The 27,199-nt window shown below is 41.8% G+C and overlaps 1 protein-coding gene across 1 annotated transcript in view; it reads left to right on the forward strand.

The window, feature by feature from the left end:
- The first annotated feature begins 5,684 nt into the window (after positions 1–5,684).
- The window catches only part of slc7a10a (solute carrier family 7 member 10a), a 30,231-nt gene continuing 8,716 nt past the window's right edge, over positions 5,685–27,199 (forward strand). Inside the window, exons 1-3 of the mRNA XM_042484249.1 lie at positions 5,685–5,883; positions 13,316–13,520; positions 14,068–14,219. Of these exons, the coding sequence (XP_042340183.1) occupies positions 5,778–5,883; positions 13,316–13,520; positions 14,068–14,219 (463 nt within the window). The 5' untranslated portion in view covers positions 5,685–5,777. The remainder of the gene's footprint in view (positions 5,884–13,315; positions 13,521–14,067; positions 14,220–27,199) is intronic.

Raw genomic sequence — 27,199 nt, forward strand, 5'->3', positions numbered from 1 at the left:
AAACCGGTCTATATTTTATATCCATGTCTTTGAAAACATGGATATTTCTCACACATACCCCCCCGGCAGCACAGAAGATCTATACAATCAGCACAGTTTCTACCAATGCCACCAATTCAGTATCTGAATAAATGTCTCCCCTTCTGTTCCTGAGTTATGATGCTGAGTAATGGCCTGAAAAGTGTTTTGCAGAACATTCATGCCATAGTTGACCTTTGACCTCTTGGGTATAAAATGTTTGATCCTCATTATTACTTCTTATTAAATATTTGTGTGAAATTTGAGCCAAGAATTACGGAAGCCCTAAGCGGACGTGTTTTTTTTTTTTTTTTTTTTTTTTTACAAGCCGTTTTCTCGATATAACGAGATATTATCTCGTTTGTTTTCCTGAGATATTATCTCGTTATCTCGAGAAAACGAACTTTGTTTTCCCGAGATATTAAGTCGTTATCTCGAGAAAACGAACTTTGTTTTTTTTTTTTTTTTTTTTTTAACTTTATTGAATGAACGAAGAAGTGGCGGGTGGATGATGTGACAGCAGGTGCCGTGCGGTGTTCAGCGCGGACAAATGCGCAAGGTAAGATGATTATTACAGGAACACATCACCCAAATTCATCAGTAATCATAACTAGATTATTATACTGTTGCTCCGGTGCTTTTTGGTACGTGCAGGTTCTCGCCCCTGCACGCATTTGTCCGCGCTGAACACCGCACGGCACCTGCTGTAACATCATCCACCCGCCACTTCTTCTTCTGACGTTCATTCAATAAAGTTTAAAAAAACAAACCAAAAAACAAAGTTCGTTTTTTCAAGATAACGAGATAATATCTTGTTATAACAAGATAATATCTATCTCGTTATATCGAGAAAACGGCTTGTAAAAAAAAAAAAACACGTCCGCTTAGGGCTTCCATAAAGAATAATGCATGAGTGATGGCCAAAAAATATGTTTGTGATGTCACCATGACCTTGACCTTTGACCTTTGAAGACTAGATTCTAATCAGTTCATTCACGGGTCCAAGTGGATGTTTGTGACAAATTTTAGGAAAATCCTTGAAGGCCATCATAAGGTATTATGTTCACAAGAATGAGACACATGAAAGGTCACAGGGATTTTGACCTCTAAACACCATATTCTAATCAGCTCAATGTTGAATCCAACTGAATGTTTGTTTTCTTTGTCAAATCTAAAGAAACTCCCTTAAGGTGTTATTGAGATATAGTTTTCACAAGAATGAGACAAATGCAAGGTCCCTGTGACCTTAACCTTTGACAACCAAAACCGAATCCATTCGTCCTTGAGTCAAAGTGAAAAATTGTGCCAAATTTGAAGAAATTCCCTCAAGGTGTTCTTGAGATATCACATTCACAAGAATGAAACAACCTAAAAACATAATGCCTCTGGCCTAGCCTTTCACCAGACTAAGGCACTTTAACAATGGCTTTGTTCGATTTAACTATCCCAGTGAATCATGACGGTCTGACAGCAAGTCAGTCAGTCTTCATTCACCTACGCTTTTCCTACTGTGACATGTCAAAATGTCTTCTGTGAAAAATGCTCCCACATATGACTTTTTGCATCCACCTGCTCACTTTTCTGCTCTTTCAGTATCTGTTGCCACTTCAAGCAGATGACCAAGAAAGCTACGTGATGGTGTGACAAAAAACTGATAAAAAATAATTTTTGTGTGAGGCAGGTTATTAGCTATCACCTGGCCATTTCCATATGGGAGCATCTGAGTGTTGATTGATGGATTTTTGGCAAGCAAATTATTTCACACAATAATGAATTTGTTCTCAGGTGTTGCATACCAGATTTATGCCAGGGCTGAACTGACTCAGTATGGAATTATGTTTGCCTGTTGAGGTGCCTCAACTGCCCCACTCATAAACACATCTTTTCTGAATGAAATATGTTGGCAGATTCTGTTTTTTTGCAATGCTAGCAGCGTGACTCTATGGTAGGTTATGTCTTTTAGTCCTTCTGTCAACAATTGTTATCAACATAATATACTAGTTAGGCCCATTCACGCCCAAAGTTACCCATTTGAGGTGACGGGCTGCATGAGTGGCAGGCTGTCTACTGATAATGTCCTCAGCTTTCAGTCAGATCCACAGCGCCAGGCTTCAAAACATCCATTATTATTTAAACAGTCTATGGTGAGCACATATGCATTACTGTGTTTACATAAAGCCTAACAGAGCAACTAATGCAACTGTTTATAGTCCTGTTTTCTATTTATTATTCAAATTATTGAACTCAGTCTTGTTTGTTTCTGCATTCATCACTCAGCCTGTCAGTGACATATTTCGTAATATCTGTGTTTTCTAATTCCATATTTATCTTGTTCAGAAATACAGTGAGTCAACAGAATGCACCTGTATACCATCACAAGGGAAAGGTAGTCAATAAATTGAGAGTATCTGATTGTTAACCAACTTAATCTTGTGGCTGACTGAAGACAGTGTGTTGAACAGTATAGTGTCGACCCTCCTCCACGTTAAAAGCAAAGGGCTCATATTACAGCAGCCCTGAGGGAAAACAGACACACCTAATCCTGTCAGACTAACAATAATCTATTTCCAAGGAGGGGCAGGCAGACGTGTTTGTAATATTGGTTTGTAAATTTGAAGGAGTTTGCCAAAAAAAAAGCAATAAAATTTGGATAATTTCTACATATTATTTTGTATTAATTGAAGAGGACAGTTTCCCTGTGCAGCTTGATTTGTTAATCTTTTTTAAACTACTAGCAGACATCTTTGGGTTTACTATGATCTGGTGACATATATTCCAACTACACATTTACAGCGTGCAAGATCAAACTGAGCTAGGTCATGACGATACAGTGTGTTTTCAGGGGTAAATAAAAAAACATACATTTAAACTTTTATCTTGGTGGATGCTAAGTTTAAAAAAAAAAAAAAGTAAAACATACATACTTTAGGTTAGGCTTGTTAAAGGTTCTGTATGTAACCTGTTTCTAGTGACCTTTGCTCCGGTATATGCACTCTGTAGCTGCAAGCAAGTGGCTGGGAATTCAAGACTGACCATGACCGACCACCATCCTGTTTGTTGAGTTAACAAAACTAGAAACATTACAAGCTGCAATGTTCCTATATTTCATTTGGGCATATGGCTCCATAAGACTAAGTATCTTGCTGTTTGCAAATTACTTTATCAACGGCAGATCCATGACGAGTAGCAAATCAATGGCTAACCGTATCTCACGTTACCGTTAGCTTGTTAGCTAACTCCATGACTCTGTATCACTCCTGGCTTGTAGAAAGCACTTTGTATCGTTACATTACTTATTGCTGAATAAATCAGTATTGTTTACCGAAAATATAAATCATGAATCACAGTAGCTGGGGAGGTAACTTTGAAAGCTAGCTAGCTAACATGTCCAATCAGATAGTATTTTGCTAGCAATAACGCTAGTGAGCAAGCAAGCTAAGTTAGCCAGCTAGCTGTAAATACGCAATGCTGCATTGGTGAAAATGAATGTTAGGTATTATAAACATGACAATGTGGTAGATTTTCTCAATGGCAGTAAAAAAGAAAAAAAAAGTGACTGGTCTGCGCCCCCCCCTCCCGCGCTGAGATTTGGTTTCGCCCACCACGGACCTGAGAGTCCCTTTAATGTTATGTTTCGGAAGCATTCGCGGTGGTATGAAGAGAGCCGAGGGGGAAAAGAAAACCCAGCCAACACTTTTAAATTGTTGGCTGGGCAAAAGAATGAAAATGTCTTCCCAACAGGAGGTACGATATTGCTAGAGCTTCAGTGCCACCACTTTCATTCATTCAACATTTGACTCATGGTCAAATGTTGAATGAATGAAAGTTAGTCCTGCTCTCTGCTGTGCTGTGTCTCTGAGCTGTTATTTAACACAGCCTGCTGCTGCTGCTGCTGTTGCGGGGCAGATGCTGCTCGGACCGGGCGGTGTTTACGGCGGCTTCGTCGGTCGCTTTGACAAGAAAGTTTGAATAAAAAAGTCTCCAGAGAGTTTGGACAGTCGTCTGATTTTACCAGAAAGTTGGCAACACTCATATAGTGGTCTGGAAATCTCACGATCTAGTGTGTAGGCGAGCCGACGGCAGCGTGTTCTTCACAATTCGTCCGGGTTCGGAGTGCGGGGTGCGGACCCAATTGGATGTTACACCTGCATAACGCGCCTGGGTGTGTGTGTACGTGTGTGTGTGAGTGTAGCCTATACTACATGCTGAAAAGAGGGTCACAGGAAGAAAGATCAGAGTCCAAAGTGGCCGTGTTTCTGCTAAAAACCCGCCGGACCGAACCGAAACCAGCCCAGTGTTTCTCCGCACACAAACACACACAGTGATCCACACGTTATCGCCTAAACACACGCCTACACACACACTCACGCTTGCGCGCGCGCGCACACACACACACACACACACACACACACACACACACACACACAGGCACGCACACAGTAAAAAAAATGTAAACAAAAAAGACAAAACAATGCCTGTGTCACTCAACCCCCCCCCAAGGTTCAACTCAAAGTTATGCCCTTGGTATTAACCCTTTGAAACCAGAAAAACAGGTTTGATTTCTTTCAGAAACATGGATAGAAGGCAACGAGTAACTTGCCAAGAAATGACCCAGAAAGTTGAAGCAATTAGTAAAAAGTTACGAGAAAATTATCTGAAAATATGCACAAAAAAGGGGAAATCAGAAACAACAAAATGACAAAATAATAAGATATCTATCTATTTTATATATTTTGTTAGATTTGTTTCACAATTTTAAATATAAAACCATTTAAATTATAAATAAAGAGATTTCCCCCTTTTTTGTGTGTAATTTCCTCATAACCCTAATTGCTGAGGTAATTTTCTTGTCACATTTTACTTTTTTTTTGCAATTTGCAGTACCCAAGTCTCTAAGTGCCTTTTTTCCCCATGTTTTCGAAATAAATCAAACCAATTTTCTCAGGTTTCAAAGGTTTAAAAGCATATGAAAGCCTTCTGAACACAGCACATTAAAACTGATGTCAATCCAGGTTTAAAAGGGTTAATTGAAAGGCCTATGCACATGGAATCTGGGTAGTGTAATTAACAGCCAGACCATCCCTGAGTCCATATGAATTAGATAACATTAATCACTGACACCATCTTGCTTCAGGTGTTAGATCCCTGAATCTTGTCACACATTGATCTCACTGACATTTGTTGTAATGTGTGTTTTCATATTTATCTTGTTCAGAATGCACTTGTACAACATCACAAGGAAAAGAAATAAATAAAGAGCATCTAATGGTTAACTAACAAATCTAATCTGGGCCCACTGGGTGAAGAAAGTGTGTATAACAAAAGTGTTGACCGGCTTCCACTTCCAAAGCATAGACTCAAATTACAGTAGCCCAGAGGATAAACAGACTCACCTGAATCCTGTCTGGCTGACAACAAGTGATGAGTGTCACAGTCATTAGTGTCATGTTTGTTTGGAAGGTTGGGAAGTTGGGTATGTCCAAGATAGAAAAATACCATTAGCCTTAACAGATTAATTTTTAGATTGGGCAGCCTAATTATGTATTTTTTCACCCATCATCACTTTTGTAATCTTGTTATACCTTTACATCAGCCCACCTGAGGCAGGGTGGTGCCGCCAGTGGTGAGTGGTGCGCATGCGCATGTCCTCCTCATCAGTAGGATATTATAAGGGCAGCCCGGGGAGCGGAGCGTGGTTCAGTCTACAGTAACTGGACCGGACCGAGGCGGGCAGGAAGCACACTTGCAAGGCGGATGAGATGGAGGACAAAGAGAAAAAGAAGAAGGATAAAAACTCCTCCAAGAGCGACAGAGTGACTTTGAAAAAAGAAATTGGACTGATGAGCGCTTGCGCTATTATCATCGGTGAGTGTGTGACAGCTTTTGTTAAATGGTGTATTCATGAAGAGCGGGTCGATACGGGTAATTCAGCTACAAGAGGAAACGTGTCTGAGCGACCGGCTGAGAGAATGATTATTGTAACGTGGCGGGTGTGCAGTTGTTTCTAGTTGTTAAAATTACAATATCATGACACGCAGCAGGAGACAGTCAAAGAGTGGGTCAAGTTTTGTTCGGGTCCGGATGTACTGTAAGAAACGGAGGGGACATGAGTTTGACTTGTCATTCAGAAATGGTTTAACTGTCTGGCTTTGGCACAAACCGCCAAAATACGCACAGAAAGAGTGGCTTTTACGCGCTGATGCTCGCCGTCTGATGTCTGGGTCCAGTTTTAGGTTTTGTGTGGAAACTGTTGCATCAGTCGGGATGATCTGAATATGGACATGCCTACGTGGCTGGATCCCCTCACGTTGAACTTTAAAGGCATGCACACAAAGCACAGACTCCATATGGTTCTGTGGGACAGTTGAGCATAAGCCCTGTTACAGTAACAGAGTTAAGGGCTCAATTCCCGCGTATTTCTGTGAGTACAGCAACGCAATACTGCTGTTCCGTGCATCTTATTATCACGCGCTCATAATAAAAATGCACTCGTGCTGCAGCACCGCACATGTGAGCTGCATCAGAGAAATGCAGCCATAGAGAGAAGTCTGATTTGATACAGGAAGTTGCGTTGTTGTAAACCGTTTCCTGTACATCACGATGTACTGAGCGGTGCTGTGGTGTAACAGTGTGAACAACCTCAACCACAGCAGTAACCCAACAGGTTGCAGTATGTGCTATTCTAATCTGACAGTCATTCAGAGGGTTCCCCAAGCACCACTGCCAGCTGATAACTGGCCTCTGGCCTCTATGGAGGTGGGGCAAGCACAGGCTACTGACATCAAGTCATGAAATGAATTTTGTCATGAGGTCATGAAGTTATTTCTGTGTGAGACATTCTGTTCTTGGAGTGTATTTATTAGATGATTTAACTCACCTATTATTGAATGCTACGGAGTGTTCACTTGCATGTTTTAGTGAAGGCAAACTCTGTAGGACTATATTCAGCATTGTACTATTTTCAGATCAGTTAATTAGCCTTTATTAATACATTCTTACCGCTTACTTAAAATATATTCACTTTCTAGTCAGATTATAATATGAATAAAGAGTATCCACGAAGAAAAGACAAGACATAACTGGACAGATTGTGACGTACTGGTTGAATGAGAATGTATAGTGAGATCACCTTGCTTGCTGACATTCCGCACTAATTGCTTTTAACTCTGGAGTTACAATTTAATTGCATCTTGGAATGTGCTGCTTTTCCATCCATGTTTTTTCAGCCTCAGTAAATCACCTACTATATGTGTGTCCATAAAACAGGGGTAGTGGAGTCATAGAACTCAGACTGTGTTTGGTGCCAGCTACACGTTATGAAGCAAAAGGAATGTGCCATTGATAACATACAGTACTGCCACGACTTTCATAACTCCCAAGTGTACCTCTGCTGACAAGGTCTCCAAATGATAAGGTCTTTCACCACAAGTGGGCGGATCCCTCATGGTAAAAGGGATGGCGGTACAAACCAAGATGACGGGAAGCTGAGGACAGATGTTAGACATTATAGTTTGTTAAACTGTGGTTTCTACAGCAGTTTTTACAGTGCTGATTACCCCCTGTGCCTGCAGCCCACAGATCCCCATGTGTTACAGTTTATAGTATGAATATAAATGAAAATCGAGTGGAAAAGTATTTTACTGAGCAAACAGGTACAAACCCACTAGAACAAATAATTGTCAGTTTTATCATTAAATCAACAAACGGGTGGAAAATGAAAAAAATCTGTGGCATCTGAAGCGGGCTTCAAGTGTTGTCAAGTGCTATTATTATTTTATGGCTTGTCTTTATAGGTCACATCTATTATACTTTGATAGAGGCTAATATCGTCCCAATTCATACTCATTCTTTGGCTTGCTTGCCCAAATTTCTGTTCATTTGGCAAGCTGCAACTGCTTTGCTAAACTTTCAAAGTGCATCCACAGTTCTGACTGCTTTAGAGCCTTAAGGGTTATGTACTTTGTCTAATTTAATACTGCTGGTGTGAAATGAGTGCTTAAATCACTCAGGTTGATACTTACCTCTTGCCAAGTCTTTTCTGTGAAGCACAGATGGAGTGAAGCCTGCGCAGCTCGTACACACATACAACTTGAGTCATGCTACTACCCACCAGATACAGCCTACTCACATATCCAACACCCCTCTGCAGTGAGGTGGACAATTGGCTGCTGCCTCTCTGTGTGCAACTATTTCTGCTTACATTTAGGGCTAGACAGTAAAGCAAATGTATTAAATGACAAACTCTAATCAAACTGAGTAAGTCCCACATAGATATGACAATAACATCTAGGTTAACCCCTATTTCCTCATTTTACCAGCCCCACCTACACTCCAGCAAGCATCTGCACATTGTCTACCCTCAGGGCAAGTCTGTTATCATCACTGTCATGCTTGTTAATACTGGTAGGATAGTTTCATGATGCCAAAGAAAGACATTTACTTTTCATACAAGCATACAGACTGAAATGACAGTGTTTTTTTTTAAGTTTCACACAGGAGAAACTAAACTCTTCACCATGATTTGAAAAAATAATGGTGATTAATCTAGGCAGTCATTTTGACACCATTTCTCAGCTAAAGTACGAGGAGGATGAGAGGGTCAGTAGGATTCACGCTTTCAGCCTGCGATGCCAAACTTCATGACATAACAAACACAACATAGGCATTATGTAACGACACCGCATCTCACCACGGCCTCCACAATCAAATCTGACAGTGATAAATGCACCGTTCGGACCTCCCATCTCCCTGTGCATCATTAGGGAGCATTCAGAGCTGCTCCAACGGGTAAACGGCGATGGTGTGCCTCACTGGGTTTCAACAGCTAAAATGTTTACAGTGGAGAGGACAGTGTTATATTTTTTCGTGACGACTCCTCTTGTCCCAAAGTTCTCCAAAGAGGAGGAAAAACATGGACCACAGTGCAAAACATGTTTTGCTTAGACAGCTGCTGTTTGGTTACTTTCTCGTGCGTGTTAGTTTTTGTTTTGTTTTTTCTTTTCATAGGGGGGTGATGACATGCGAGTGCCAGGCTGGATTTAAAATCATGACATGGTGGCTTATTAGGATGTGTCCTAGCCAACTGAGCCACCAGGGGGCCTGTGTTTATCCCTGTTTTGGGTACAGCTGAGCCAGGACCTCAGTGAGCCATGTTTCCACTGCACCACAAGGCCAAATTGGATAAACCATTTTTTCTTATCAGCTATTAACTGTTGTTGTGTTATTACATACCTGGGACAGGTGTTGCCTCTATTTCCTCTGTGGCTTTTGTAGGTTATTTTCTACAAGTACTGCATATACGGTATGTTAGACACAGTCTCACAGAAATACATGAAACTGACACAACCTCAACATAACGCATTACATGGTGGTGGGCATGAAATGTGTAAAATTATGTGCTTGCAACGCAAAAACAATGCCAAGTTTATCAAGACCGGGCACAGTTTGGTTAGGTGTAGGGAAAGAAAAACACTTGGTGAGATCAGGGTTGACGTTAGACTTTTTTTAAAATTCCAGAATTCCAGCCTTATAGGACAACTACTGGACATAAAGTATTTTTTTAAATAGCTATAAAATAGCCTATAATGAAACAGCAATAAAACACCTAAAATAAAATAACTTGAAAATAAGCTAGCCTTAAGAAAGAAGCAGTCTGTTGGACAGAGTAACTAATCAGAGGTTTAGTGGCAGAAGCAAAGGAGAAAAAGGACTTGGTGCACCAGGTGTCACCATAAATCACAAAGGGCGTTATTCACCAACTGGCTCGCCGCGATGATGTGAAGCACATCTCTGTTCTGATGTACGAGAACCAATGAGTATTAAAGGTCTTCCCGGAAAACTTGATCTGTGACGCCATATGTATGCTCTGTATGGCTTTGGTGTATAAATTGAATCTTCCATAATGAAAATCCTAAAATCTGAATCTTAGGAGTCATTGTCCGTAACCGATTTTTCCTCATCATTGGGTGAGAGGTGGGGTACACCCTGGACACGTCAGCAGACTATTGCCGGGCTAATAATAATAATCACCACTGTGTTATAATAATAATAATAATGATAATAATAACAATAATAACAATTATTATTATTATTATTATTATTATTTATTATTATTATTATTAATTATGATGATAACACAGCATTGATGTGGAAAAAAAATAATTTTAAGAAAAGACGATTGAATAAAATGTAATATTTATATTTGGGTAAAATAATTGTTTCATTATTTTAATAATCAAAAAAACATCTTTAGAATCATAAATAAATTAATCTTTTGTATTTATTCATTTTGCACAGTTTAAAACATACAGAGAAAAAAAATAACAAGAAAGACAGGTAATATACAGTGCAGGGAGAGGCAAAAAACCCAAAGGGCTTATTTAAAGCCTCTACCTAAAAAACTTTTCTGAATTATTAAAAACTTAAAATACAGGAAGAACACAAAAAATAATACTAATGATGCCAAATTAAAACAAATATGTAAGATAACAACAATAACAACAATAATTAAGCATATGGTATAATATGTATATACATCTATGTATGAGTGTGTGTGTACGTGTGCATGTGAGGGGGATTAGCTTTTTCTATCAACCCCTGTGCAATTTTAATAGTATGCATAATAGAACACATCTTCAAATAAAACAAATAAGGCATGGATAACAATACAGAAGCAATTAAATGCTTTTTCAAGCATCTTCTGTAACATTGTATGGAGATACAGTTTTTTGCCAAATAAAAGAAGTCATTCCATAATTTGCTTCCCCCAAAATCTTATTGAAAATTGACAGTGAACATGGTGTTTTAATAATTATATTGATGTTATACCACATTTTACTGCAGTTTCAATTTCTCTGTCACAGACATGAGGAAATACAAATATATGTTTCAACCTTTCCTTTTTCAAAATAAAAGCCGTCTGACAACGTTCCTGGCCATGTTGATATGTCCTTTTGATGACACAAGGCGTTTTATTGTGAAATATTTGCAGGGAATGTGTTGTTTAGAATGCAGGGGCATGCAGGGCTTCATAAATGAGTGGAACATGTGCTTATAATTGTGGTATTACTGTACTCGTGACTGCAGGTAACTCTGCAGCAGCATCGCAGTGTGTGAACACTGCAAACGTGCAAGATGAGGAGGAGGCAGGACGAGGGCGCACTGCTTATGCATGTAGTGTGTTCTGGGTGTTATTCAATTTTTCTTTCAAACTCAATGCAGACTAATTTGTAACAATGTTTGAGCGCTGCCTGGACACAGATGGATGGAATATGTGGCTGAGATGACAGAGTCACAGAGGTTACTGAGGCGCCTGAGAAGGGGTGAAAACTAGCATGTCTGCCAGCGTGTCATGTTCAGAGCCGATAAATACCCAACACAACTGCAGAGTCATACGTCCTGCATATGAATGCAGATTGTAACTTTTGGCACTAAATAAAAAAAGCCAGATGTTAGTGTTAGTGGGGGTTTTGTCTAGAGGGAAAGGGGCATGAGTTGTATGAAGAGACATTAACTTTCACGTCTGTCATACATTGACATACAGGCTAGTTTGTTTACACTCGACAGTGATTTAAGTTAAAAGCTGATCACATAGCACTAGTTTCAGTCATTAAGCTGCATTTAGGTCTGTGCTGTCAGACGACTTTAGAAGCATAAAATAATGATTTGATTGAGGTTTTCAATATAGCAGCCTAAAAATAACAAAGATGGAAATATAGGCCCTGCTAAGACTATGCTGATGTCTGCAGTCATGTCTGTCAAACATCTCTACATCTAACTACACTCATTACCAAATGATGGCTACAAAAACAAAGTTTGTTTGCTAATTCAAATCGAAAGGAGAAAAAAAGAGAAAAAAATTGTCAATTTTCTTTGTCATTATGTGAATTGAAGTTTTGGTCTTTTTTCTGTATTTTGTCATACATGCATTCTTTTTCTTTTTGCTCCGTGTCATCCAAAATTAAACCTTAAAGTTGCAACACCTGGTATTAGGGTGATTTGACCTCTGACCCTTAACCTCATGAGTGCATTGATACAAGTGAGCCAAATACTTACAATGTAAAAGTCCCAAAATAAAACCAGATCAAAAACGGTCAGTAAAAAGAGATTTTTATTTTAAATGTTTGGGATGTTTAACAAGGCTCTTAGAATTTCTTGGCGGCTGTTTAGTTTTTTCTTTGTCATATCAGTTTTTGTTGTCGACCTTTGAGTTTGTCTTAAAAAACCTGCATATGGATATATCTCAAATTATTAAAGGTTCTGTATACAACATTCAGAGCACTTTTATAGCAGCAAATAACTATTTTACTTTGAAGAGATGCAACAGAGTACTGGCGTCCTAAGCAGAAAATGAAGTCATTACTACCTGTTGTGTTGTTTCCTTTGTTGTGTTGTTGTGTCCAGACAGCTCATATGCTCTAATATATGTTGAATTATAAAATATACATAATCTTAGGAGGTTTTAAATGTCAACATTACTTCCTAGTTAAATAAATGTTATGAGTGGTTCATCAAGCCCCACAACTGATGAGACTTGCTGTGTCAAAGTGACTGCTCCTGGAGTACCTTCTTAACTACTGTTTTATGAACTATTAGGCACCGCCTTAACCCTGAGGGCCCGCTTTAATATTACACACACTCGTATCGCTCTGCGCACAAATTGCACTTTTTAAAATCAAGCATTAAAAATATTATACATTAAAATTGTTTTCTACTTTCATTGATTTTTTAACCAACGTAAGTCCTAATCATAAATATCAAATATTCAAGTTTCAGAATTTTAACCCTTTAAATGCCAGGCTTTTTCTTGTATGATGCCACTAAAAATTATTATCAATATACCACATGCTAAGGAGATTTTTATTATCACAGCCTAGGATATGTCAATATTTAGCCGCAACATTGATTACCATATGCCAAATACGGTAAAAATGATGTCATTGGGTGGAACAAAGTAAAAATGACAAATTCCAAGGCCCAAAATGACACCCAGAAATAATGCAATGCATCTTTTTATGCTTTGATGGCTGTGGGATCATAAATTGAAGTTTGAATAGGTTTCAATGGTCCATTGTTTTGCTCTTAACAGTCTGAACGTAACAGTTTTTTTTACACTGCATTTTGGACTTATTGTAGGAGCTGAGCTTAAAAAACTCCAGAATTAAACAAAAGTACACAATCTTGACTAAATATATGCTATATTCATGAACACAGCCTAAATTATAAAAAAATGAAGAATGAGAAGTGCATAAAACATGCCAAACAGTCCCTGAGAGTTAATCTTTGTTTTACTCTTCAGGAAACATCATTGGCTCTGGGATATTCATCTCACCTAAAGGAGTGTTAGAGCATGCGGGCTCAGTGGGGCTGTCACTCATCGTCTGGGTTTGTGGAGGGGGGATCTGTGCCCTTGGATCCATGTGCTACGCTGAACTAGGTGTCACCATCCCAAAGTCTGGAGGAGACTATTCATACGTTACAGAAATCTTTGGAGGGCTGGTGGGGTAAGTACAGTTGTCATTTTTGTCCTGTTAACCTTTTTTTTCTTAACTAACAGTCCAGAGTCTGTACACAAGAGGGCTGGTTTCATAGACTGCCTGTGTGGAACCAATCAGCTCTTAAGGTCTTGTGACTTTCATATAGTCATGTGACATGTCAGCTGATCACAGAGCAGTATTGTAAGACTGAGAGGGTCTAACATGCCTCGCACTGTGCATGATTGGCTCATTTATTTGCATGATACGAAGAAAATGATACAAAATTATAATAAAAATAATAAAAAATTATGTAAAATAGAGAGTCACGGTCGCAGTGAGATAAGGCATACTATATTCTGGTTTCAGCGACAGTTTCAAACTGCTATAAAGCGCTTTTTTCACTGTCTCATCATGTTTGAGCTGTGCTGAGCAGCTCTGTGCAAAAATGTGACTGTGAAGTCACAGACAGCAGCAAGAGCTCCTTTTCTGTCTAAATACAGCCACCACATGGAGCAGCAAGAAAAGGTCTTTTTATTCTCACATAATCCTGAGTGTTTTGTTTTTCTTCCTGTAGCTTCCTGTTGTTATGGAGTGCCGTCCTTATCATGTATCCGACCACATTGGCTGTCATCGCGCTCACCTTCTCCAATTACGTCTTGCAGCCAGCCTTCACTAACTGCCTGCCTCCGTACATCGCCACCAGACTCCTCGCCACCATCTGTATCTGTGAGTCACACACAGCCCAAAGCCCTCTCAAAGTCCAGTTGAGTTTTAGTCATGATTCGTGCCTTCTTCTGTCGAGTCTATTTTTGGTGCTTTGCTATGATGTTTCCAAACTGTGCTTCCCAGAGATCATCTGTCAGTCAGTGTATCCAAACTCTTCAGTGTGTGTCTTCTGGTTTTCTGTTGATGAGGCTTGAGCTTCTATAGGCGGCATTTCTTTATGCCTTTGCGTTGGTGACAGCAATGGCCAGAGGCATTATTTTTTTGGGTTGAATATCTCTATGTCCGTCCATCCGCCCAATTCTCGTGAACATTCTCAAGAAACAACGGAAGGAATTTCTTCAAATCTTGCAGAAAAGTCCACTTGGACTCAACAATGCAGTGACTGGATTTTGGTGGTCATAGGATGAAAGTCAACCTCACTGTGATCTTAACTGTCTTATTCTTGTGAACATGATATCTCGAACATGCGCTGAGGGAATTTCCTCAAATCTGGCACAAACGGACTTGGACTCAAGGATGAACTGCTAAGAATTTGGTGGTGAAACGTCAATGTCACCAGGGCTGGAAACTAGCACCAGCCACCAGCCACCAGCCAAATGCTGGTAAATTATGAAAGTGGCTGCTAGATTTGCATCAACTTGCCAGCCAAAAAAACAGTGGTAATTTTATGAGTGGCTGATAGATTTTGGAATCCACCAGCCACAGTGGCAGGTGGACAAAAAGGTTCATTTCCAACCCTTCTTGTGACCTCACACAACATGTTTTGGGTTGAACAAAAGGACTGACAATAATTTATTTACAAAAGGTCAAAGGTCAACCTCACTGTGACATTACACTCTGTCCATTATGCAACTTCATAACTCAGGAACAGAAGGGGAGACATTTTAGCCAGATACTGAATTGATGACACTACTCTTGAAAATGTGCTGATTGTACTGTTTGCAGGGAAAATGTGTGTGAAGCATCCATGTTTTCACAGACATGGATGTAAACTGTGAATGCTACTTGACCTGTTTGCAGAGGCATTCTGGTTTCTTTCTAGTCAGCCAGGTAACTACTGCTGCTCATGTTATCCACATAGTCATTCCCTCAAAACTAAAAAAAGACTTTAAACTTTAAATTCAATGCAGTGGAGTTTTCCAGGGCAATGGCAAGGAGACACTGGGTGCTTCTTTTCACTAAATTTAAAGTCAGAGGCCACAGAGTCAGAATTTCAAGTAGCAAACCTTGGCAGGCTTTCATCCTGTGAGGTTTCTGAAATGCTGTCAGTCATGGTGTGCCACATCAACATGGCAGCAATCACTGTAAACTACATGCAACAGTACATGTTGATGTCTTCAAAACACACTAAGGTTTGATTTCAAGCCTTCCGTGTCCTTGAAAGTTGTGAGAGGAGAAGAGCTGTGCCTCTGCAATGCACAGAGTGTATACAACCTGGCAGCCAGGAATGTCTGACCTTCCACTTCAGGAACGCAGCATTCAAACAGCAAATGTACAAGCCCAACAAACAATGTCCGAGTGTATTTTACTCACTGATGTCTAAACAAAGATCAGTGAGGCTCTAATGACGTCCAAACTGCAAAGGGCAGTCCACTTTATTTAGCCAAGACGTGACTATCAATATGTTAACATATACAGAAATGTTTTGATGTGTAGAGAACTTTTTTTTTATACAGTGTATGTTACTTTTATATTATACATTCACATTTTTTGAAGTTGGACTTGAGTTACTGACTTCTTAAGAACAAATAACCATGCACCAGTTAGCTCTCTTGCAGACTTTGGGGAAAATCCATTCTCATGGTAGCTAAGTTGTCCGTTCAGGTGATGCTTAGCTAAGGTTAGCATAGCATAAAGCGTGGCAATAGGGAGGTGCTGGTAATTAGGGTTGCTGGTTGGCGGATGTTGTTATATTTGGGCAGAGCCTGGCTAGTTGTTTCTAGGACTATATCTGAATATTAGTGTATCGGATACAAGTTTGTTTGGTAGGTTGGTTTGGTTGTTTTTTTGTTATTTATTTATTTATTTTGGGTTGAAAAGAAAATGATTATATTATTCCAATAATACTGGAATATTGCTATTGCAAAAGTAACCTGAAATACTGTGATGTTATTTGAAGGCTGTATCACCCACCCCTAGTGCAAACCATTCATCAGCTAGAAAGCAGCTCCTCTGAAATGCTTAAGTACAAAACTGTTGCCTTGTTGGTATGAAAACAGATTTTTGATTGACTGTCAATGATCAGTTTCCAAACTGACAGGCCAGTTGATATTTGCCAAGTTTGTCAGGTGAATTGACTCCATAATGTTTGAGTAAAAGGATGAGTTGCTGATGGAGCTGTTGATGGACTTGTTTGCAGTTTGCATTCCTGTTGGCTGCTTGCTGCCTCTGCGGTTTCAGTCTCTGTCATCATGACATGTTGGTTCACAGTATCAAACCGTCTGCTGCTTCAGACATTCAGGTCACCTGATTGTTTGACCCTGAGTGACTCCCAGTGAGGTAAACATCAAACCATCTTCCTTTTCTATGTCATCTTTATGAGCAACTGATCTTGGAGGAAAAGGTCAGGGCAGAAATACTGATTGAGCAATGAATGATGGTAGATTAAAAATAGGTGCTGGGAAAACAAATGAGAGACAGGAGAAAGCAGAAATAGTCCCTGTCCAGACAGAGTGTCCATCCAGCAGGATAGACCTGAGCACCTAGTAGCCAACGTGTTGGGAGTGAGCAGCTCGTTGGTGAATGTAAAACAAGGGAAAAGCCACATATTTACAAAGGGTGAAAAAAAAACCCCTCTGCAAACCAAATCCAACCACTTTGATCTCATGCCTTGAAGATATTATGATACTGTGATAGTTCATAGTGTGCTGACGGCTGTCATTGTCATTTGATGATTTCTTTTCAAGCGCTGTGCTCTACTTTACAGCCTCTAATCTGACTAGAGCTGTTCCTTAAAATGCGGTACAGTACAGCAATCTGTATTAAAATAGCCAGTGGCAAAGGCAGACTGTGCATGTATCTGTTCAACAAGCCAGCCAGTTTGGTCTTGTCTGAACTGGATGGAGAAACGGGGGCCTGACAGGAGAGGGCTGTGTATCTGTGCCTGCGACCATGTGCATGTGTTGGGCTGGAGTTAGCAATTGCAGAGCATGCTGGCGGTGGACCTCCACTATTTTTGGCAACAGAATGCTATAACTGCAGCCTGGTTAGGCCAGAGGCCTACTCTGTGTGTGAGTGTTTTAATGTGTTGTTCTCTTGAGTGTGGTACGAGTTTGTGTGTCAGTATCAGTGTCAGACTGTATAATGGTGCCAGCCTTTGTGAACGCCGCTAATGAGAGGGTGTGTCTACGCCATTGTGCATTGTTTCAGTGGTTACCGTGAAGCTCCTGTCACTGAACACCATGGAAACAGGAAATGGGCAGGACACCTTGCACATCAATGATGGGGAATCCCATTGGCCAGCTGACTTTCTGGTTGGCTGTTTGATGTTGCTATTGGCTGCTAGGCACCGCCTCTGTCCTCTTCTCTGGTCCACAGCATCACATTTCAGACCTGCAGTCACAGTGAGATAGCTGTCATCTATCTGTGATCAGCTGGTATACAGTATAAGCTTCATTATGGTTAAAAAAAAGCAGGGAGAGTCCACTGATACCAGAAGAGAAGATGTTCCTCTGAGGCCTACAAAAATCTTGGATAAAAGAGATAAAGCGATGGACAGTGTGATAAGTCTTTTACTACATCTCCATCAGCCTCTGCACCAAAGCAGATAAGAGGAAGTGAGATATGTCACTCCTTTATATCTGGTTACAGCAATGATTCTTAAAATGGGGACTGATTTATAGCAGTATGTTGTGACACATTTTACCTTTATCAAATAATTTGCAGCTCCTGTAATGTGGATATTGCACTTGGTCATATATCAATTTTGATAATATTTTTGATTAATTGTGAAGCCCTAGTGAAAATATATTTGACATATTTCTTATGTATTTCTTGTTTTTTTTTTTCATATAACAGACTATAGAAGTTTAAAAAATAGGCTATGTCAAAATGTTCCAACTAACATCAAAAGTATATGAAACCAAAGGCAAAGACAAGACAATAAAATCAAATTGAAATTAAATTAACATTTGGGCAATAGCAACATTATCATAGAAAGTGCACAATGGCCACATCAGCCCAAGAGGCTCTTTATAGCAGCCCACAAATGATCACCGGCAAAATGGATTTGTGCCATGAATTTATTTATTTAAATATCACATTAAAAATGTGGCAGATACAGCACAGGTGCCTATTTCTTTTTTAAAAAATCTTTAGTAAGGCCTATACACCTCCATTGCAAATATGGGAATGGTTGTTATTATCACCATCTACTGTCATGGTGTATACCTACCTACCTGCCTCCTTCTCCTCCTCTGCTGCCACTCACCCTCCCTCTGCTCACTCCACCTGCAAACCACGCCCACCTCCACAGCCTGCTCACCTCACAGCTGCAACTGATCACCAATCAACCCTGCATATAAGCCACTCCAGCACACTCACTCTCTGCCAGATTGTTCTTCAGCATTATGCGAGACTCTCCAGCGATATTCTGCCAGATCTTCCGACGCCGACTCTGCCTGTCCCCGACATACCCTCCTCGCCTGACTCCTCGTGTACCTACCTGCCTTCCGTCCCTGACCACGTGCTCTGCATCGGCGTTTCGGAATCCTGACTGCTCTCCTGGTTACGTCTCCTCTGCCTGGCTTCGACAATCCTTCTGCTCTCTCCTCATCGGTACTGCTGCCTTCGCGGACTGCTTTCCTGGTTACGGAACTCCTGCCTGCCCTCGACTATCCCTGTGCTCAACCGACGACGATCGTTCACCACGTGTTGTCGGCTCGACGGGCTACGGGGCTTCCTGCTCTCCAGCTGCAGCAACTGCAAGGTTCGTGTCCTCTCTTCGTGGGATTCCCAGAGACTGTGTTTGGGCTCTCAGCCTGAAGAACGAACTTTCCACATCATTGACTTTGAGCAGTATTGACTTTAATCGTGTTGGTTTAAATAAAGTTTATTACCAACCGTCCCTGAGCATCAGAGTACTGCATTTGGGTCCAACACTCACTCGTTTCAGTACAATCTGGCCAGTCATGGACCCAGCAGACTCCACTGCTCTGCAGTCCCGCCTAGCCCGCGTGGAGGGCATGCTCCAGCAACACGAGGCTCAGCTAACCTCCAATGCGGCGGAGGCTCATCAGTCCGCATCAGCTCTCAAACGGGCGCTAACCTTGTTAGCCAACCAGGTTCAACAGATGGCTACATCGCTAACCCAGCACGCCGTTCCTGCTCCAAGCCCTGCTCCTCCCGCTCCTCCTGTAACGCCCTCCCCCAGCATGGCATCAGAACCGCGTGTGGGAGCGACAGAACGCTATGCCGGGGATCCGGAGGGGTGCAATCCATTCATCACCAACTGCTCGATCCTGTTTGCCCTGCAGCCCCACACATTCGCCACGGAAGGGGCTCGGGTCGCCTTCGCCATCAACCACCTCACGGGTAGAGCACGCCTGTGGGGAACGGCGGAGTGGGAGAGAGGCACGCCAGCCTGTGTCTCCAAATGCCCGGTAAAAGGGAGGGCTCAGCAGTCGAGAGGGGCATCCTGCTGAGCCGATCCCAGAACTCTGTCCCTAACCCTCGTCCGTTGTTCCACGTCCAGCTCCTGTTGAAAGAGGGGTCCCACACCCTCGCTACCTTCGTTGACTCTGGGGCCGACATCAACCTCATCGATATGGAACTCGCCCATCAGCTGGGGATTGAGCAGGTTCCCCTTCCTCGTCCCGTGCCGGCCCATGCACTGGATGGACATTTACTGGGGACAGTCATTCACCAGACCGTCCCCCTCTCCATGCTCCTGGCAGGTGAACATCACGAGACCATCCAGTTTCACATTCTGGATTCCCCCAACGTACCGCTGATCCTTGGATATCCATGGCTGCGACGCCATAATCCACACATAGACTGGGCCACGGGATCGATTCTGTCATGGAGTCCTTCCTGTCAGCAGATATGCCTCCAACAAAGGGTCACGCCCGCACCGTCTGTCAGCTCCAGTTCCTCTCCAGACCTCTCCGGGGTGCCCTCTGATTACCACGACTTTCGGGAGGTCTTCAACAAGTCCAGAGCCACCTCTCTACCACCTCATCGACCATATGACTGTGCCATCGATCTCCTGCCTGGGTCTGTTCCTCCCAAGGGCCGTCTCTACTCGCTGTCTGCACCTGAGAGGGAGGCCATGGAGACCTACATCTCTGAGTCCTTGGCTTCCGGTATCATCCGACCCTCCTCGTCACCTGCTGGGGCCGGATTTTTCTTCGTAGGAAAGAAGGACGGTTCGCTCAGACCATGCATCGATTACAGAGGTCTGAACGACATCACGGTGAAGAACCGCTACCCTCTTCCCCTCATCGCCTCTGCCTTCGAGCTGTTGCAGGGTTCCACTGTTTTCACCAAACTAGATCTCCGCAACGCCTACCACCTGGTCCGCATTCGAGAGGGGGATGAGTGGAAGACGGCGTTCAACACTCCTACAGGACATTACGAATATCTGGTAATGCCATTTGGACTCACTAACGCTCCAGCCGTATTTCAAGCCCTCGACTTTCGGGAGGTCTTCAACAAGTCCAGAGCCACCTCTCTACCACCTCATCGACCATATGACTGTGCCATCGATCTCCTGCCTGGGTCTGTTTCCCAAGGGCCGTCTCTACTCGCTGTCTGCACCTGAGAGGGAGGCCATGGAGACCTACATCTCTGAGTCCTTGGCTTCCGGTATCATCCGACCCTCCTCGTCACCTGCTGGGGCCGGATTTTTCTTCGTAGGAAAGAAGGACGGTTCGCTCAGACCATGCATCGATTACAGAGGTCTGAACGACATCACGGTGAAGAACCGCTACCCTCTTCCCCTCATCGCCTCTGCCTTCGAGCTGTTGCAGGGTTCCACACTGTTTTCACCAAACTAGATCTCCGCAACGCCTACCACCTGGTCCGCATTCGAGAGGGGGATGAGTGGAAGACGGCGTTCAACACTCCTACAGGACATTACGAATATCTGGTAATGCCATTTGGACTCACTAACGCTCCAGCCGTATTTCAAGCCCTCATAAATGATGTGCTCAGAGACATGCTGAATAAGTTTGTTTTCGTCTATCTTGACGATATTTTGATTTTCTCCCGGTCCAAGCAAGAACACATTCATCATGTACAGAGGGTTCTGCAGCGCCTTTTGGAGAACTCTCTGTTTGTAAAGGCTGAAAAATGTGAATTCCACACCCCTTCTGTCGCCTTCCTGGGTTACATCATCAGCCACAATCACATGGAAATGGACCCCTCCAAAGTATCCGCTGTGTCCTCCTGGCCTGTACCTGACTCACGGAAGCAGCTGCAGCGGTTCCTGGGGTTCGCCAACTTTTACAGACGTTTCATTCGAGGCTACAGCACGGTAGCCGCTCCTCTCATTGCCCTCACCTCTTCCAAGACCCAGTTCCGCTGGACCACGGCTGCAGAAAAGGCCTTCCAGCACCTGAAAGAACGCTTCAGCTCAGCTCCCATCTTACTCATCCCTGACCCAGACCGGCAGTTCGTGGTGGAGGTGGACGCCTCCGATGTGGGGGTAGGGGCTGTGCTCTCCCAACGCTCGGCAGAAGATGGGAAGTTGCACCCCTGTGCCTTCTTCTCCCGACGTCTGTCTCCAGCGAGAGGAATTATGACATTGGGAATCGGGAACTGCTAGCAGTGAAGCTAGCATTGGAGGAGTGGCGGCACTGGCTGGAAGGTACCAGGGATCCCTTTCTCGTCTCATCTACAGCCTTTACTGAGAGAAGAGGATAGATCGCTGTTTTCATCCCATGGTCACATTCATTTAGCCTCTGGCCTACACAGCTCTGCATACAGTGAATCACTCTGCAGTATTTTTCATCATAAATGCACTTATAGAAAATTTCAGGACCATAAAGCACACACCATACATAAACCCACAAAAGCAAAAAAACCTGAGAAATTGCTTATAATCTGCCTAAAGGGAACTAGCAAAAATTAAGATTTAATTCACTTTAGGACAGAAAAGGTTAATATGTCTTGGTTATCAGGGCTAAATTGTTAACATTCTCCATTGTTTGTTGTACAGTGTTTCAAACGCTCAGCGAGATTAACTGGATTAAATGTTGTTCTGCACTAATGAGTTTTACTGAGGTCCCTGTTATGTCAACTGAACTTTCCTTAGTGAAGGGTTTATAAATGTGAGTCAGTCTAGACATTTGTCCCCTCTCCTTCCTCGCCTGCAGAGTGTACAGCATGAGGGTCACAAGTGACCCAGGTGGTGTGTGTGTGTGTGTGTGTGTGTGTGTGTGTGTGTGTGTGTGTGTGTGTGTGTGTGTGTGTGTGTGTGTGTGTGTGTGTGTGTGTGTGTGTGTGTGTGTCAGTGGGGGGTGGGTGAGAACCAGACAGGTCCAGTTGGGGTTGGTAGTGTTTCTCTAAGAATAGGAGCACTGGACAGCCTGCAGCAGCACAGTCATGTGCCTAGTTCTCCCATTTCAGGAGATTGACTCAGTCACACCACTTTATCCTGTCAAATTTTGATCACTTTTACGAGATAGATATCTCCAATCTGCAAATGACTGAATATCAGTAATTTCATACTCATCAGTCACTTGACACCTGATGATGTTATTCTTTTTAAAGCAGGTGGGGCACACACACACAAACACACACACAGACACACACACACACACACACACACTCATTATTACTTCCTTTTTTCCTGAGGAGAACCAGCAATAACAGTTTCAGTTGTTCATTCCAGTGCCGCAGGGAGTCGATTTTCTAGTCACCACTTGTGCCACATCAGTGTGGTGGTGCAGCAGTGGTGGAAAGAGAGGGAGCAGTACTATGTTCCGACCAGTCAGATCTAAAATCTTGCTCACTGGTTTTGATGGACGACTTTCACAAGCCTATGAATCGTATTCAAACAAAAATGCAGACTGCTTCATCCATTTCATTTTAATGGAAGATATCAGAAAAAAGGTAGATTGAATTAACTTTTACCCGATGTTATGCAGTAAACTAAGGCTAGTGCCTTTCACAGTCAGTGAAGAGCGTAGAGACAAACAAATCAAGCAGCACACATTACGCAGGCTAAGAATAAATCCAGACATCATGTGCAAATCACACTTTGATGTGGTTGAGTGATTAATCATATCATATCAGACTTCCACATATTTCCTGACCATGTTGGCCTTTTTATATTGAATGCAGCACAAAACTACTTTAGAGTTTGATTGGGGGATCATGGTCAGTCAGCAGAGTCACAGCAGTTACAGCTGCTCTTAGGATGAAAAAGTGAAAGTAGTTCAATGAAAAAAGAACAAAAAGTAAATCTAGGGTAATGAGATCATCACATAATACCCATATTGGTTTGATCCCTTCTCTTCCATATGTTGTATTATGAAAATAAAAAATTATTATTATTAAATATTATTTACGTTACTATTATAAAAATAAAAACAAAAATGTAAATGCCACCTGTTCACTTGGAGCTGTTCTGGATGGACTCATAAGCCTAATGCATTAAATATCAATAAGGAGAACCAATGTTTAAATTGCCTCTGCATCAAAATGTTGTTTTTTTTATGACAGTAACAACATTGCATCTCCTCTGTTAAAAAGTGAACACAATAAAATGTAAACATACCATGGTTACAAGAAACCTGCCAGCAAAACAAAGAGAATGTCACCAGAGTTACAGAGAATTGCAGGATAAAAACTAGAGTCACCGCCTATGCAGTAAGGTAGCAGTTAATATCCATGTCTGTGCAAACTCATATGCTGGCATGACGGCTGGCTTTGCTTCAAATAATGATGTTGCTTCAAAGAAGCTACAAATCCTTTCCCCTGGCAGCAAAGAAAATCTATACAATCGGCAGGAGTTGATGGCAGCACAAGACTAAAGTCACCAATTTAGTATCTGACCACATATCTCCTTTTCTGTTCTTGTAATATGATGTTAAATAATGTCCAGAAAAGTGTTTTTTCACAACATTATGATGTACCAGTAAAGCTGACCTTTGACCTTTTGGATACAAATACTATCACTTCAACATTTTTATTCAATAAGTCATTTGTACGAAAATTTGTCATAACCAGCATGCCAGTTCTTGAGTTATGGCTAAAAAAGGTATTTTGTGAGGTCACAGTGACCTTTGACCTTTGACCAATACAGTTCTTTAAAATTCTTGAATCCTTTGAGTGGACGAGTTTGAAGGAAATCCTTCAAAGCATTCTTGAGATATTGTATTCACAAGAATGAGACAGGCAAAAGGACAACCTGAGACTGTAATGCTGTTGGTACAGACACATAAAAAGCCTGTTTCTGTCGAAATCTTTATTTGATTTACAGCAACTGGTTTTAGTTCATCCCCGAGAGGAAAATTGCATAGAAACATAAATGAACAAATCAAAGCACTGTTAGTCCAATGAAGTTATAAACTTTATGATGTTTTTTTTCCCCTGAGGATAGTCAAATTTAAATGAGAGGTAGTAGGTATGATATGGGTGTCATTCCAGAGTCTGTTATTTGCACTGTACACCAAAATCCATCCAGGGGATCTTTGTTTAAAACAAACAAAAACTGGTAATAGAGATTAATTTTTGTGTCTTCAAAACCAGTTTAACCACCAGGTAACATACACCTATGTGATTCTCCATCTATCAGTAACAGTCTGCGTGTCGCCCTCTTGGCCACATCTCTGTTAAGGAAGAGCATTTAAGTCTGAATGGGAACGGAATAAAGACAAATTAACAGTGATGGCTGGGTGCAGCCTCCCTTTTATCTACCCCTACACTACATCACGGACCATACTATGCTAGTTGTTAGTGTGTTTTAGCATGTATTTCAGCTGGAGTTAATCCTGTAGATTTACTGTAATTTGGACAGATTCTGATGCCAGATACCTTGTGGTGGACAGACAGGACTGCAGGGTTATTTCCAGTTCAGCGACATCTGTGACCAGATCCTGGACCAAGGGGAGGCGTTCCTGAGGTTAAAGCCCCCTGATAAATCTCCACCAAGTTGGGATCAGAATCCATTAAGAGTAAAAGCAGTAATTAGTTTAGTATTCTAGTGCTTAGGCCGCTTTCAATAGAAGCTGTGATGGCAGGACACAGATTTACCTGCGCTGTCGCATTCAAAGCCCGCTGGCACCTCCTTTCTGTCAGGGTTAACACTGAGGGAAGTAGAGGGAGGAGGTGGTGGTAGTGTGGGGGGGTTTCACAGGAACACAGGAACGGAAATGGATGCAACACCCTGAGGGTAGCTGACTATAAAACACAGCAGTGTTGTAGGGGAGAGAAAGCTCTGCCCAGTGCCACCAAAACCTCCTGCCAAACATTCACACGTGTGTGTATGTGTGTGTGCCCGCGCCAGCGGAAGCAGTTTGTTCAGATTTCTGTGGTAGGAGGGGAACCTTGCCCCGGTGATGGATGACATGGCCGATAACACCTTCCACCCATATATGCTCGTGCACACACACGCACTTCTGTGCCACTCTTGCGAGAGAGAGCGTTTTGTGTGTAAAAGCGAGGATTTAGAGCAATTAAACAAAATAAAAAGGGGAGGGAAACAAGACAAAAGAAAAGATGCAGAAAACTGAGAGACAAGAGCCTCAAGTTCATATAGACCGCATGGCTTAAACTGCCTCATAATCTCTAGCTCTTGATTTGAAGTGCCGCACTGGTCTGAGTGCATGTGAAATACAAGCAATGGTCAGTAAGTGAATGAATTACACCACCGTTTCCTGTTGATGTCACTGAGTGTGGTTACATGGACATTAAAAACATTTATGAGGCTTATCCTGGTTATGATCTCATTCAGGATAAAGTGTTTAAATGGGAACAGAGAAATCAGGTTATTCACATGCCTCTTACACACTCTGGTTTCTTTAAAATTTCTCCATAGCATAATCAGGTTAAAAAAACCTAATCATAGACGGGTTATTCTTATCCATGGAAACACACTCGTTGAGAGGACAAGAAAATTGTGGGTAAGTGTATAGTGTAATGGCAAACATGTGGTGCAATAAAAATACATTTAGACTGTTTGTATTTATATTTTCCTATTGTTGCCCCACATCTTTGTCATGGCAGATTAAATTAAAATGTGCACAGCGGCTGCCTTCTGTAAAAATGAATTCCAAATTATCTTTAGCACATGCCGCCCTGTAGACTGTCTCGGCACTGCACTGCCGTTGCAGTTGAGTTCCTCCTCTTTCGTTCTGTCAGCATCAGGTCATTAACAAACATTTAGATCATTGATTAGTGACATTTGTGAATCGATGCCGAATGGTTCATGTCCGCATCGTGATGCATTTAAGAACCAATTACTTCCCCCAACCCTAGTACTAAATGTTTGTACTTTGTCTTATACTGTGTTCTTACCTGTTTTTATATCTTGTTACTTGCAGCTTATGCTCATTTGTTCTTTTTTTTGTTTTGCGCTCGGACCAGAGGAACCCAATTTCATTCCTCTGTGTCCTGTACTGCAATGTATAGAGATGGATGGAAATTAATTCAATTTTAAGTCTCATCTCATCATATCTCATCTCATCTCATGTGGCAAAGCAAACCAACAGGTTGCTGCGAGCTGTAATACAGACAAGAAAACAAAAAAATAGTCTCACAAAAGTAAAGGCCATCAGAAAGTGACAGCAATTGATATGACATACATTTGGTATTAAATTGTGGACAGATACTTATTCACCAAACATGCAAGTGTGTATACACAGTATGTCGCACACGCTCGCTCCATATGCATTTCTTTTATTTTGATGATGAGGTGTCGGCCCTTAGGCCTTCGTCAAGATCAACGACCATGATTGGATCAATGATTGTTGAGCTTGAAGAAGGCCTCACCTATGCAGCTGCCTGCATGTCTGCAGCTCCTTGTGCCAAAGAGT

The sequence above is a fragment of the Plectropomus leopardus genome, chromosome 1 (genome assembly GCF_008729295.1).
Source record: "Plectropomus leopardus isolate mb chromosome 1, YSFRI_Pleo_2.0, whole genome shotgun sequence".
Taxonomy (NCBI): Eukaryota; Metazoa; Chordata; class Actinopteri; order Perciformes; family Serranidae; genus Plectropomus; species Plectropomus leopardus.